General features: G+C 47.1%; 2 protein-coding genes across 2 annotated transcripts; one reads left to right on the forward strand and one right to left on the reverse strand.

Moving 5' to 3' along the window:
• The first annotated feature begins 243 nt into the window (after positions 1 to 243).
• On the forward strand, positions 244 to 7,443 carry LOC309537559 (tissue-type plasminogen activator-like). The gene is made up of 4 exons (XM_082232459.1): positions 244 to 588; positions 3,108 to 3,199; positions 4,434 to 4,605; positions 6,655 to 7,443. Exons 1-4 carry the CDS (start codon positions 344 to 346, stop codon positions 6,890 to 6,892), a joined length of 747 nt encoding a protein of 248 aa, XP_082088585.1. The 5' UTR covers positions 244 to 343; the 3' UTR covers positions 6,893 to 7,443.
• Positions 7,444 to 14,031: 6,588 nt separating this feature from the next.
• Positions 14,032 to 15,349, reverse strand: LOC309537539 (nuclear receptor subfamily 6 group A member 1-like). Its single transcript, XM_082232418.1, has 2 exons — positions 14,842 to 15,349; positions 14,032 to 14,443 (listed from the first exon to the last, which is right to left on the reverse strand). Exons 1-2 carry the CDS (start codon positions 14,877 to 14,879, stop codon positions 14,185 to 14,187), a joined length of 297 nt encoding a protein of 98 aa, XP_082088544.1. The 5' UTR covers positions 14,880 to 15,349; the 3' UTR covers positions 14,032 to 14,184.

Raw genomic sequence — 15,349 nt, forward strand, 5'->3', positions numbered from 1 at the left:
GGGGCAAAAATGGGCACAGGAGTGAATGTGAATTTTGCTTTGGTTCATGAGGCTGGTTTCTACACACAAACTGTGGCATTCCGCTCTATCCTCCAGCCAGACAAGCAAGAACCATTATCAGAGTTCAAGACCACATTCCAGCAAGTCAGAAACATTTGAGGAGAGGTTGCAAAGTAGGGCTAGTGAGAGGGGTGGAGATTCTGGGGGCAGGGGGGCCTGGAGAGAGTCCCAGGGGCGAAACAGAATAGACCTGGGGGGTCACATGTGGCCCATAGGCCTCTGCTCTCTAGCCCCCAGTGACCACGGCTGCAATCTCCCATCTTGATCCCGAGCAGCCCCATGGATGCAAGATGTGTGCAGAGTACCTTTGGAGAACAGGCGGGAGACTGAATGCTCTGCTCCTCCTTTTTCAGATACCAAAGCCAAGTGTTACCAGGGCGCTGGAGAGGGCTACATGGGGACATGGAACACAACTGTGAGTGGAGCCAAGTGCTTGAACTGGAAGCTCGATTCCTTGAGGAATAAGCGGTACAATGCGTACCGGGCAGATGCCGCTAGGTTGGGCCTTGGAAACCACAACTATTGCAGGTGAGAAAGTGAGTTTAGGAGGGGCCTCTTCCTCTTCTTGCCCCCCAATACCACGGGACATTATTGCAGTCAAACCAATAATTCATGTTTTACCAGATTGGCACATGAAGGGGCTCATAGAGCTTTCTTGTCAAATTTGCTAGAGAGAACTCTGTGAGATCACTTCCTTTGTCTGCTTTGGCAGGAAGCTGTAGCCCTACATCCTTCCAGCCTGGGCAGCCTCCTCTTTCTTCGTCATGCTTCCAAGCTGACCACATGTCCATGTCTGAGGTCTGCAGCTCAGACACAATTTTGAACTTACCTTTTGTACTTTGGTAACTTAGATAGTACAATCGTACTTTGGTTTTGGAACAGCTTAGTTCCTGAACATTTTGGCTCCTGAATGCTGCAAACCCAGAAGTGAGTGTTTCAGTTTGCAAACTATTTTTGGAAGTTGAACGTCCAACAGGGCTTCTGCGGCTTCCGATTGGCTGCAGGAGCTTCCTGCAGCCAATCAGAAGCCACGCCTTAGTTTCTGAACGTTTTGGAAGTCAAATGGACTTCCAGAATGGATTCCTTTCGACTTCCAAGGTACGACTGTAGTTATAAACATGCTTTTATTTGGTGCTGCAATTGCTACTTCAACCTAGATTGTGTAAGTAAATACTACTTTTACTTCTTTACAAAACAGTGTTGTGATTGTTGTTTTTAAGGGGTAGACAATGGGTAATACCAGGAAAATCCAGTCTGCCTTTAGAGCATCCTGGATTATTGTTTGTAAAAGCTTAAATCAAACTTTTCTTAGCTTCAAAGTTTAAGCTGCAAAGGATGGTACTCTGTTGATCTCACAAATGTGAGCAAGGAAGAATAATAACTAAACCATGTATCCTCTCCTAGTGCCGAAATCCATTCCCACAAATACATCCTTGTAGGCAAAATCTACTCTGAGCGGGAGAAATATTGACATTGTCAAATAAGGATGCTGCAGAGCTGGAAAAGGTTCAGAAAAGGGCGACCAAAATGGTTGAGAGCATCTCCACTGTGAGGAAAGGTTACAACATTTTAGTTTAGTGTAAGTGAGACTTTGGGAAGACACACAAGGTGGAGGTGTATAATATCATTTCATCATAATTTCATGAAACTGTGTGCGCTTTGTGGAGAAAGGGAATAAATAGGAAGACATCTAGGCCATATAGTGAAGCTGAAGATTGGAAGATTCAGGGCTGACAACAGGAAGGACGTCTTTGGAGAAGAGAAGAGTTTTGGATTTGATATCCCGCTTTATCACTCCCCTTCAGGAGTCTCAAAGCGGCTCACATTCTCCTTTCCCTTCCTCCCCCACAACAAACACTCTGTGGGGTGAGTGGGGCTGAGAGACTTCAAAGAAGTGTGACTGGCCCAAGGTCACCCAGCAGCTGCATGTGGAGGAGCGGAGACGCGAACCCGGTTCCCCAGATTACGAGACTACCGCTCTTAACCACTACACCACACAAGTCTTCCCTCAGGGCTTAGAATTAAACTATGGAGCTCCTTCCCCCAAGGCGTAGTGTCAACCACCAACTTGGGTTGAGAAGACCAATTTCCACGAGCCTAAGAGGAGCCTGTGGGAGCCGGTGGAGGCAAAGCAGAGTCAAAATGGCCAGCAGCCATCAAGAGCCCCTCTCCGCTGCTGCCTCCTCCTCCTCCTCCTCCTCCTCCTCCTCCTCCATGAATTGGTCCAGTTCTCTTTTAAAGACATTCCGGTTGGTGGTTACCACTGCCCCTGTGGGCGTGAGTTCCAGAGCTGAATTCTGCACTTCATGAAGAATTATTTTTTAAAAAAATCTATCCTGAATCTTCCAACATTCAGCTTCATTGGGTGTGATATGAGAGAGGGAAGAAAACGTCTCCAACCACTTTCTTCATGCCTTGCATAATTTCATAAAATTTCATTGTGTCACCTCACACTTGCCTTTTCTCTAAATTAAAAAGTCCCCAATGCAACAGCCTTTCTTCATAGGAGAGTCACTCCATCCCTTAATTAATTTAGCAGCCCTTTTCTTGACCTTTTCCTGGGGGATAAGGCTGTCAGTGGCTACTGGCCTTGACGGAGGTGATGCTTCCCTGGGGGGGGGGGGAGGCAGTCGGCTTCTGAATAGCAAGTGGGGGGCGGGACAGGGCAAGTGCTGTTGCACCCAGGAAAGGCTGCTTCCAAGCCTTTCACTGACTTCTAGTTGGCTGCTGTGAGAACCGAGTGTCTGTCTAGATGTTTCTTCGTATGATCTAGCAAGACTCTTCCTACATTCTTAAAATTATCAGTGTATTATTTTGAGTATAAATGTTGGCCTCCCCCCCCATTTTTTCCCTTATTTTTGAGGTTGCAGCTGAGTTTGCAGCTGTCCCCAGTGGTGCAGTGGGCCAGTGCATCTGGCTATCAACCAGAAGGTTGGTGGTTGGACTAGATGACCCCTGGAGTCCCTTCCAGCTCTACAATTCCACACTGCTATGATAAATGTCTTAATGGTACAAAATGCCCAGTGTTTGCCTTTCCTTTCCTCTAGAAACCCTGATTCCGACATCATGCCCTGGTGCTTTGTCTACAAAGGAAACAAGTACAGCTTTGAGTTCTGCAGCCTCCCTCCCTGCGCCAACAGTAGGTTCAAGGCTCCTCTGCAGTGGGGCAGAGCCAGGTGGGGCGGTGAAAATGTTGTGCTATGAGCATTGGAGCCGAAGGGAAGAAGGCTTTTAGCAGTTTCTCTCCACATCACGGCCCTGATCCAAATTAACTTGTGTGAATTCCACACCCACACACTTGTATTTTGGTCTGCTCCTTTTCAATAGAAATATGCACCAGACTCCGAGAATCTTGCGTGGAATCTGGAGCTCTAGTTCCACCACAATCATTCCCTATTTGTGCAGCATGTTTAGTTTTGCAGAAACAAAGAATTGGCTTCATCTATGGTTATTGCCATGCTTGCGGGAAAATGGAGTAGAAAACTTGTGTTAGTTGGCCTCAGTGACCAAACTCGCTCATTACGGTAGAAAAAGGAGACAATGAGAAGATGCAATATATACTAAAAGAGACTTGATTATGAATTAAATAAAAATGGGAGGGTGCTGGCTTCAAATAATCATTTTGCAATGTTCTGATGGCATTCAACTTAAACATTTTCTTAATGTTGCATTTTGGATATTGATACCTTCATGCTTGCAGGAAAAATGTATTATCTTGTTTATTACAAATTATTTAATAGGGCTCGTATTCATAAGGTATGTGTAAGCTTTGTTCTAAGACATGTACAGTAACTTTCAGCTTTTTATTAGGCCAGTCACACTTCTCTGTAGTCTCTCAGCCTCACTCACCTCACAGAGTGTTTGTTGTGGGGGAGGAAGGGAAAGGAGAATGTTAGCCGCTTTGAGACTCCTTCAGGTAGTGATAAAGCGGGATATTAAATCCAAACTCTTCTCCTCCTCCTCCTCCTCCTCCTCCTCCTTCTTCTTTTTCTTCTTGTCTGTGTTGGTTTTCTAGTTAAATAAAAATCATTTAAAACTTTTCTAGTTAAATAAAATATGTAAAATTTAATTTAAGAACCAGCCCCATCCCTTGTAACATCTATGGCGCTGTACAGATGAAAAGTGGATCCCTGCCCCAAGGTTCATACATTTAAGGCACACACCCCCCAACTTGGAAACTGTGGGTCATCAGGGGTGCTGGGAATTGTAGCTCTGTGAGAGGTAAACTATAGCTCCTATGATTCTTGGGGGGGGGGGGATGTGCTTTTAATGTAGGCTTCACAATTGAAAATCTGCAGTGAGAAAAAAACCTCAAACTATATGCCCCATGAATGTGGTTCGGGCCTGATGCAAACCTGCCTTTTTTGTCACAGAAAGTCACACTTGCATTTCTGGAAGAGGCAACAACTATCGAGGTCCCCACAACCGCACGGAATTGGGTGCTGCTTGCTTGAGGTGGGATTCCCAGTTCCTTACTGGGCTGGTCTTCAATTCCCATCGGGAGGATGCAGAGCAGCTCGGTCTCACCAGCCACAACTTCTGCAGGTAAGCCGACCCTCACCTTTTCTCCTTGCAGTTTTTTGTCCAAAAAGAAAAACTAAATGCAAAACATGGCTTATTGATAAGATATGTGTTTGGCTTTTCCAAAAAGGCTCTGGACCACTCTGCCTTATCTAGTGTAAGAACAATAACCTGCTGATTGGCTCTGCCCTGTGTGCTGCTTTTATTGAATTCATAGAAATAATTCTGCAATTAGATGAGGCTGTGTTTTTTGGGTCATCCAATCCATTTGTGCCATTTCATTCATGTTTGCTACAAATGCCTATGTGGTTGTTGATAAAATATTGGTGAAAACCCGAATTTGGATGTGGTCATGTGTAGGATTGCATTCAGGGTCTTGGCGTGTGTTCCACTGGTGTATGCATATATGATCTTGCACACTGGTAAAAAACCACACACCACACACAATGGATCTCGATGCAGTTATCTAGAAACTCAGGAAGTGGACTTGTACATTCCCTGCACCCACCACAATATGGCACTGACTGGCATTGGCACTGACTGGAGATGGAACGTGGGTCCCTTGGCATCCCACCATTGGCCAGGCTGGTGGGAAACATCTGGAGGGCATGTTTAGCAGCCACTTTCCAACTTTCACTGAGAGTCCCCTTCTCTCTGGGATCCTTTTAACTGAACATTTCAGGGATTGAACCTGGGACCTGTGGTCCATCCCTGAATGTACCTTGACTTGTCCCAAGGCAACCCTGACGCATTGTGGCAATGCATTGGTAGTGTGTTACCAGGGCACATCTGTGCACCGGGAACACATTGCAGGGAAGGGAAGAAGTGCAAAAGAACGGAAAGCTGTTGCAAAACATGCCTGCCTAGTGCTCTGTCCAACTTGAAAACAGTAAAAACAAGGGAGAGTTTCAATAGCATTGCTTTCCAGTGCAGAAACTATTCAGATCTTTTAGAATAAAATTGGGATGAGGACAATTTCTCTAAGCGCCCCCTTCCCAAGGACTCTGAGTGAGGCTTTGAATCACAGCTGAGGCCAGAGGCCACTTCACACAGTGTCTGTGAAAGCCGACCAGGAGGAGGAGATGATGCTGGATTTAATGGCTTTTGACTATCCCCAAGTGTTTCCAGGCCTGCCTGTGACTTTATAGTATAGGATGGATTGATGGATGGACACAGGAAGTCACGGCTGATGCAGAGCTTTCTGTGGCGTGGACCAGTTTCAAATTCATGTTGTGTTAAGCTGGGTGGGGAACCTTTGGCCCTCCGGTTGTTGCTGAACTCCAACTCCCATGCACCCACAAAAAGGGCCAAGGATGTTGGGAACTATCATTCAGCACCGTCTGGAGGGCCGCTTGAGTCATGGCTTTCCCCCAAATAATTCTGGGAAATATGGTTTGTTAAGGGTGCTCAGAGTTGTTAGGAGACTCATATTTGCCTCCCAGAGCTACAATTCCCAGAGTGGTTTAACTTATTGACAGTAAGAGCTGTTTGACAGTGGAATTTGCTGCCAAGGAGTGTGGTGGAGTCTCCTACTTTGGAGGTCTTTAAGCAGAGGCTTGACAACCATATGTCAGGAGTGCTCTGATGGTGTTTCCTGCTTGGCAGGGGGTTGGACTCGATGGCCCTTGTGGTCTCTTCCAACTCTATGATTCTATGATATTCATCCCTCTTCACAGGGAACTCTGGGAATTCTAGCTCTCGGATCAGGAACAGGAGTCTCCTACTAACCTTCAGGCTACTTAACAAACTGCAGCTCCCAGAATTCTTTGCAGGAAGCCCTCTAAAGTGGCATCATAGTGTTTTAAATGTATGGTGAGAATGTGGCGCCTTCGTTAGAGCCTTGACCAATCTGCATTGAATGGGGCTGATGGCCAAAACGTCAGGAGTGTTGGGAAAAAGCTGTTCTAAGTACATGCAAAAAACAAAGGTTATCAAGCAGCCCTCCGTAAACTCCAGAACATCATCCTCAGGGGACATACAAACCTGGGTAGCCCACACTGCTGCTCTTTGCAGGGGCAGAGAGGGGGGAGCATTTGATCTCTGAAGTAATCCTGTTCCACTTTTGTGTTGCAGGAATCCTGATAATAGCACCCAGCCTTGGTGCCACGTGCTCAGGGGTGGCAAGAGGAAATGGGAATACTGCAATGTGCCAGCTTGCTGTAAGTGCCTGCCTTATCCGTGGGGCAAAATGCCAGCAAACTGCATTTCAGTTGCTGGCTCCAATGGTGATCTGATGTACCTTTACTGTTGTTTTCATTGCTTTGTATTTTATAATAATGTTTCTAAATGTTGTGAGCCACCTTGGCTCTAGCTCTGGGAGGAAAGGTGGGATAAATACTACTGCTGTCTATTGTCTTATGAGCACCAACCAAAGACCTTCCTCTTCCAACTTTTAAGCAGAGATCTTTCTGTGTCTGCATCTGTAGTGGAATTGTTTTGAAGATGCTTTTATCATTGAACTGTTTGCCACCCGGGTTCCTTTGAGAGGACGGATGGGATAGCAATGTGCTAAATAAATGAAGAGGTCGGCCCTGGGAGAGCATTTTGCCCCAAGCGGAGAGTTAACGTTGTATCTGAGTCTGGGGCACATTTTCCTTGTTTTCCTGGCCACGTGTGGAACGAGAAAGTACCGCCAGTCTCAGTTTCGGATCAAAGGAGGCCTCTACTCGTACATCCAGTCCCACCCGTGGCAGGCGGCCATCTTTGTCAGGGTACAAGGAGTGGAGGCCTACCTCTGTGGTGGGGTCCTGATCCATTCCTGTTGGGTCCTCTCAGCTGCCCACTGCTTTGTGGAAAGGTAAGAGTCCGGCGCCTGATTTGCCATCTCTTCTGCACTTGCTGCCCCCTCAGGAAGTCTCTTGAAGTCAGAGGCAATTTGTGGTTCTGGAGATGAAAAGCCAAGTGGGAGGCAGCAACATTTGTGCATTTAGCAATTGTTCCGTTCGTGCAGGTTTTTCTTGGAGTAATAGCAGGTGGGATTCTGCTGTGGGGAGGGTTTGCTGCTGCAGTCCGGATCTCCCCCGCTCCTGCTTGGCAGGGGGTTGGACTCGATGGCCCTTGTGGTCTCTTCCAACTCTATGATTCTATGATTCTATGATTCTTCCTGCTATTTGTATTGGGAGGCAAGTCCCAATTCTCCATCTACCTCAATACCCGCCCCCCCCCCCCAGACAGGAAACATCCCTTCAAGGTCTGGGGCAGGGTTTTTTGTTATTCCCCCCAAGACACAAAATGTTTGCTTTGTTGTTCTATGAAAGTAATCCATCCAGCAACTTTGCAAGGCAGCCAGTTTTCTCCCCCTGTAAGGGATGTTGTGAAGAAAGACAGTCAGTCCTTAACTAACGCACCAAGAAATGTAGCCTTTCTAGCCCTTTAAACCATGGATAGGAATCGTTGCACCCAAGCAGGGACGAAAAGAGTCAAACGACACCAAGGGGTTAAATCCAGAGAAAGAGCTTTTATTCTGCCATGGGGGGGGGGGCAGAGGAGCAAGTGTGATAGAGTCACAAAACAAGCAGGATTTCACAGCCATTTGCACAGAGTATATATTCCTCTTCCAGTTCCCTCCCCTTTCTCCTCCTTCTGAAAAGTTCTGCCCCATGTCTCCTGAGCATGAACAGAAAGTTCCTGTCTTGGGACTCTTTTTGGACTCTTCCCAGAAAGGGGGTGAGAAACCAAAGGGGGTTTCAGAGTGTTCAGATATGTTTCATTCTCTTGTCCTGGCATAGTTCCCGGAAAGAAAGTTGCAATTTGGTTTTTAACAAGGCCACTGGCCTTAGAAACAAACAGGCTCTGAGAAACAATGGACTCTGTTCTCTACCTTCGTTAGAGTCTTTTTGTTACAGCAAGAGGAATATGCTTAGCTAACGCTTTTAGCCTTATTTGAAAAGTGCTTGAGGCGAGGCTTTGAGGCCTGGCTGGGGAGGGGGAATTCATAAACAGTTTGGGGGTTTTAGGGTAACCTTAACTGACTGTCTTTCTTCAGTTGCACATGGTTGAGCTGAAGCTTGAGCGAGGCCCAGAGCAGGGTCTTGTCGCCTGGGCAGCCCAGGACCTCCGTCCACACTGCCCAGGCTTGTGCCCCAGGGAAGTCACTCCAGTGCTGCTATAGCAGCAGGTGGACTTCACCCCCAGAGGTGAACTCCATTGTCTCAAGACTGAAGGACGCTAACTTCCAATGTTCCAGCTCTCGTGTGCCATTTTTCAGCAGTTCATTTTTTGAACCTGCTGCTCCATAAGCCTGGGATATTTCTCCACCTTTGAGCCAAACAGCTACTTATTGAAAGTGCATTTTCTCTCTCTGTCTGTCCTGCTGTTTTTTCATGATCTTCCTTTCTCCCCTCTGCATTCCCTTTCTCTTACATACCATAGTTTATTAGATTGCAAGCCTGGGAGTCAGAATGTGCCCCTCTTTGATTTCTGCGTGGTGCCCAGCAGGATGCTGAGGACAGCACAAACAGCAAATGTTGGCGAAAGGTCAACTGCAGGAATCAAATAGTCCTCATATATAGAAATGACAGAAATAGATGAAAGGAGAAAGAGAGTAGCAAGTAAGATAAAAGAAAAACAAGCAAAATGGTTCAGGGCAGTTAAAGGTGAAGAAAAGAAACAGAAATCATGCAGGATTATAATACTTCAGAATTTTGGGCAGCTATCCCTGAAGCCTTTGGAGCGCAGCTGGAGTCGCTTTCGCTGAAGCCAAGGAGAGTCCAGATAAGCTGTTTAAGTTTCAAAGAAACTCAAAAAACAGGGCTGAAAAGCTCCTGACTGCTGATGTTAAAGACTGGTACAGGGAGTTTCCAATCACAGGTTTTTATACTGTAAGGCAAAAGAATTTTTAAAGGGACAGACCATCTAGTTCAAACAAAGGGGGGATTGCTAAGATTTGTAAAGAATAACCAGAATAATATTAAATAGAGTTGTAAGAAATTATTACAAGAAGGAACGAAAGTCGATATAAGAATTGAGACCTGACGGAATTAAGGAACCAAATATAAAAATAAAATACGTTTATTTCTCAAAATATCTGCATTTCATAGAATCATAGAATCATAGAATCATAGAGTTGGAAGAGACCACAAGGGCCATCGAGTCCAACCCCCTGCCAAGCAGGAAACACCATCAGAGCACTCCTGACATATGGTTGTCAAGCCTCTGCTTAAAGACCTCCAAAGTAGGAGACTCCACCACACTCCTTGGCAGCAAATTCCACTGTCGAACAGCTCTCACTGTCAGGAAGTTCTTCCTAATGTTTAGGTGGAATCTTCTTTCTTGTAGTTTGGATCCATTGCTCCGTGTCCGCTTCTCTGGAGCATCAGAAAACAACCTTTCTACCTCCTCTATGTGACATCCTTTTATATATTTGAACATGGCTATCATATCACCCCTTAACCTCCTCTTCTCCAGGCTAAACATGCCCAGCTCCCTTAGCCGTTCCTCATAAGGCATCGTTTCCAGGCCTTTGACCATTTTGGTTGCCCTCTTCTGGACACGTTCCAGTTTGTCAGTGTCCTTCTTGAATTGTGGTGCCCAGAACTGGACACAGTACTCCAGGTGTGGTCTGACCAGAGCAGAATACAGTGGCACTATTACTTCCCTTGATCTAGATGCTATACTCCTATTGATACAGCCCAGAATTGCATTGGCTTTTTTAGCTGCCGCGTCACACTGTTGGCTCATGTCAAGTTTGTGGTCAACCAAGACTCCTAGATCCTTTTCACATGTACTGCTCTCAAGCCAGGTGTCACCCATCTTGTATTTGTGCCTCTCATTTTTTTTGCCCAAGTGCAATACTTTACATTTCTCCCTGTTAAAATTCATCTTGTTTGTTTTTGCCCAGTTCTCTAATCTGTCAAGGTCGTTTTGAAGTGTGATCCTGTCCTCTGGGGTGTTAGCCACCCCTCCCAGTTTGGTGTCATCTGCAAATTTGATCAGGATGCCCTTGAGTCCATCATCCAAGTCGTTGATAAAGATGTTGAATAAGACCGGGCCCAAGACAGAACCCTGTGGCACCCCACTAGTCACTCTTCTCCAGGATGAAGAGGAACCATTGATGAGCACCCTTTGGGTTCGGTCAGTCAGCCAGTTACAAATCCACTGAGTGGTAGCATAGTCAAGACCACATTTTACCAGCTTCTTTACAAGAATATCATGGGGCACCTTGTCAAATGCCTTGCTGAAATCAAGGTAGGCTACATCCACTGCGTTCCCTTCATCTACCAGGCTTGTAATTCTGTCAAAAAACGAGATCAGGTTAGTCTGACATGACTTATTTTTCAGAAATCCATGCTGACTATTGGTGATCACAGCATTCCTTTCTAGGTGCTCACAGACTGTTTGCTTAATGATCTGCTCCAGAATCTTCCCTGGTATTGATGTCAGACTGACTGGGCGGTAATTATTTGGGTCCTCTCTTTCCCCCTTTTTGAAAATAGGGACAACATTTGCCCTCCTCCAGTCTGCCGGGACTTCGCCTGTTCTCCAGGAATTCTCAAAGATGACTGCCAGTGGTTCTGAGATCACATCTGCCAGTTCTTTTAATACTCTTGGATGCAGTTCATCTGGCCCTGGAGACTTGAATACATCTAATCTAGCCAAATATTCTTGTACTATCTCCTTAGTTATTCTGGGCTGTGTTTCCTTTGCTGAATCATTTGCTCCAAATTCTTCAGGTCGGGCATTGTTTTCCTTATCGGAGAAGACTGAGGCAAAGAAGGCATTGAGGAGTTCAGCCCTTTCTGTGTCCCCTGTTTGCATTTCACCATCTTCTCCTCTGAGTGACCCCACTGTTTCTTTGTTCTTCCTTTTGCTACGAACATACCCATAAAAGCCTTTTTTGTTGCTTTTAACCTCTCTAGCAAGCCTGAGTTCATTCTGTGCTTTAGCTTTTCTGACTTTGTGTCTACATGTGCTGGCTATTTGTTTGAATTCCTCTTTGGTGGTTTCCCCCCTTTTCCATTTTTTGTACACATCCTTTTTTAATCTTAATTCAGTTAAAAGTTCTTTAGATAGCCACCCTGGCTTCTTTAGGCACCTTCCATGTTTCCGTCTCATTGGTATTGCCTGACGTTGTGCTTTTAGTATCTCCCTCTTAACAAACTCCCAGCCATCATGAACTCCCTTTCCTTTTAGTATTGCTGTCCATGGGATCTCACCCAGCACTTCCCTAAGTTTTATGAAGTCGGCTTTCTTAAAGTCAAGAAATTGAGTCCTAGTATGCTTGGCTGCTACTTTCCGATGTATAGTAAACTTCAGAAGAGCATGATCACTCGCGCCTAATGATCCTTCCACATCTACCCCACTAACCAGGTCATCAACATTGGTTAGGACCAGGTCTAAAATGGCTGTTCCTCTTGTTGCTTCTCCCACTTTCTGGACAATGAAGTTGTCTGCAAGGCCAGTGAGGAATCTGTTTGACCTTATGCTCTTGGCTGAGTTTGACGTCCAACAAATATCCGGGTAATTGAAGTCCCCCATTACTACTATCTCCCTTCCTTTTGCATGCTTGGCCATCTGTTCCAGGAAGGCATCATCTATGTCCTCCGTTTGGCTTGGGGATCTATAGTAAACTCCCACAATGAGGTCTCTGTTATTCTTCTCTCCCTTAATTTTGACCCAAATGCTCTCACTTTGGCTTTGAGGTTCTAAATCTTGGATCTCTTCACAGGTATACACACCCCTGACATATAACGCCACTCCTCCTCCTTTCTTGTCTGGTCTGTTTCTCTGAAATAGATTGTATCCCCCCATTATTACATTCCAATCGTGGGACTTATCCCACCAGGTTTCAGTGATGCCTATTATGTCATATTTAGTTTGCTGTACCAAGAGCTCAAGCTCATCTTGTTTATTTCCCATGCTTTGCGCATTAGTGTACAGACATTGAAGTCCATTAATCATTCCCCCGTGTCTCTTATTTAAGGATTTTTTCCTCCCTCCACTAGGTCCGCGTGCTGTTTGCTCCACTTGGTCTATGACATTTGGATGATCATCTTCATTAATTGATAGACTCCTACCTTCAGGAGCACTGTCTCCCTCCCCCACATTAGTCAGTTTAAAGCCCTCCTGATGAGGTTTCTGAGATTTTTGGCAAAAACATTTCTCCCAACCGTTGTGAGGTGCAGCCCATCACTTGCCAGAAGTCCATCTTCAAGAAACTGCAGTCCGTGATCTAAGAATCCAAACCGTTCCTGTTTACACCATTTGCGAAGCCAGCTGTTCACTTCCACTATTTTGCCCTCTCTCCCTGGGCCACGTCGTTCAACTGGGAGGACAGACGAGATGACAATTTGTGCATTTAGTTGCTTCAATTTCCTGCCGAGAGCCTCGTAGTCTCTTTTGATCTTCTGGAGGCTATTGCTTGCAGTGTCATTGGTTCCCACATGAACCAAGAGGAAGGGGTATTCGTCAGTGGGTTTTATGATTCCTTGCAGTCGTTCAGTTACATCTTGGATCTTAGCCCCGGGGAGACAGCACACTTCCCGAGACATCTTGTCAGGCCCACAGATCACTGCTTCTGTTCCCCTCAGTAGGGAATCCCCTATCACCACTACACGCCTCCTCTTGGGTTTGGTTGGGGTTCTTCCGTGAGCTGTCCGTTCCAAGGTCGCCTGCACATTCCCTGAGGACTGACTTTGCTGCTCGTCTTCATATACCTGATCGACTGTAATGAGGGAGAGATCCTCAAATGGAGTCTGCTCTTCGTCTTCCATGCTAGGGGAGAGGACCTCAAAGCGATTGTGTATTTCTAAACAATCAGAGTGAACCCTGGGCCTCCTACTTCTTTGAGTCACGTTTCTCCATATATCTGGCTCCTGTGTTGGTGAACTAGCCTCCTTCTCAGGGGAGTCCCCTGTCTCCTCTCTGGTGGAGACGGTGTGCTCTGTTGCTTCCAAGAAGAGCTCCAGCTCTCTAATTCTTTGGAGCGTAGCTACACGTTCCTCCAGTTGCTGGACTTTGTCTTTTAAAAGGGTAATCAACATGCAATTGCTGCAGGTAAAGCTGCCTGCAACCTTTGGCAAGATGGCAAACATTGCGCAGGAATCGCAGGCGACTGCAGCTGTTCCCTCCCCTTCCATCTTGAGATCGTGTCGTTGGGGGTAGCTACAGAGGTCCTCCATCACAAAAAGCTTGAGGACAGGACAAATAACTCCCCCCCACACACACAAAAAAAACCTAGGTCTCCCCCAACAAACGTTTGAGACTAGCTCCCCTAAATCTAAAAGATGGGTATAACTGCCCTTCAGACTCTGATAAGCTCCTCCCACAGCTAATCCCCTGCCTCAACAGAAACCCTGCCCCCTCTGACCTTTACACAGGGAAAACAGCTAATCAGCCACAAAGAAACACACACACACACACACACACACACACACAAGAAAACCCTTTTTGCTCCTTCTTCAACTGCTGCCCTTCAGACGTAAACAGCATTTATCTCAGGAGTTTGAGGTTTATAAATGATCAACCATCTGAAATCCACTGCCTTACGTTTAGCTTCTAAGAAGTGAGATGTAAGAGGTGCTTCCGTAACGTAACGTTCTGTAAAGGTAATGTTTCTGTGCCATTTCTCAGTTCCGCGACTGTCTCCCCCCCCCCCCATCAGCCTCACCTGTGGAGCTCCTCTTCGGACGGGGAGTACTTGGCGGTGACGTCAGCCAGGTCTCCGAAAATCTGGTTGCCGTAGACGGTCAGCGAGGAGAGGAGGGCCAGCTCCTGCCAGGTGGAGCCCAGGAGACAGGTGTAGTCCTTGATGGACAGCTCGCCAAAGAAGGGCAACTTCTTGACCCAGGCGATCTGGCGGAAAAGGAGCTCATCGGCCAGGCGGCAGAGCAGCACAAAGAGCTCCGACTGGGTCACTTTGTACCTGCGGGAGGGAGAGCGGTTAGGGGCCCAAAGCGAGTGTCGGTTATGGGCCCACCGGCCGACGTTGCATTCGCACCGTTTAATACCACCCCTCCGTGGGTTTCTTTTTCACGGGTCTGCTTTGCATTTTTTAAAGGACGCGGGTGATGCTGTGGGTTAAATCACTGAGCCTAGGGTGGTCGGTTCGAATCCCCGTCAAGGGGCAAGCGCCCGTCACTCAGTCCCTGCTCCCGCCACCCTGCAGATTGAAAGCACATCAAAAGTGCAAGTGGATCAATAGGTCCCGCTCCGGAGGGAAGGTAAACAGCATTTCCGTGCGCCCCCCCCCGTGTGACAAGGCTCCCCACTGTGCTGCTCTGAGGGGGCCAACAGCGGGCAGAAAGGGGGTGCGCCACTCACCCGTCTTCGATGAGCATGGGGGTGCCGAGGGGCCCCATGTCCTCGGCCGAGACCAGCTGGCTGATGAGGAGAGCGGGAGCCTGGGGGTCAAGGCTCCGGGGGGGGGGGGCGGGGGCAGCAGGGCCGAGTGCGCCGGGCAGCTCTGAAGGTGCGGGAGGTATTGGTAGGGGGTTGGCCCCGGGCCCCCCAGGTATGGATCCCTGAGTGCAGCAAATCCGTTCAGCTCAACAGATCTGCTGGAATAGGAAAGGCGGGGGTTAAGAGGCAGGGGTAGGGGGGCGCAGGAAATGGAAGAGGGGGGGTCCAGAGCTTCAACCATTCCATGCCATGATTAATTGTTTGATTGAATCAATATATCAACCGATACCAACGATGGCCAGACTTGGGGATGTTTTGGGACTACAATTCCCATCATCCCTGTCCTGGGAGCAGGCGATGATGGGAGTCAAACGTGGCCTTCCTGCTGTTTGGGGATTACATTGCCCATCTTCCCTGACCACTGCTCCTG

Source organism: Podarcis vaucheri, assembly GCF_965113315.1.
Source record: "Podarcis vaucheri genome assembly, chromosome: 7".
NCBI lineage: Eukaryota > Metazoa > Chordata > Lepidosauria > Squamata > Lacertidae > Podarcis > Podarcis vaucheri.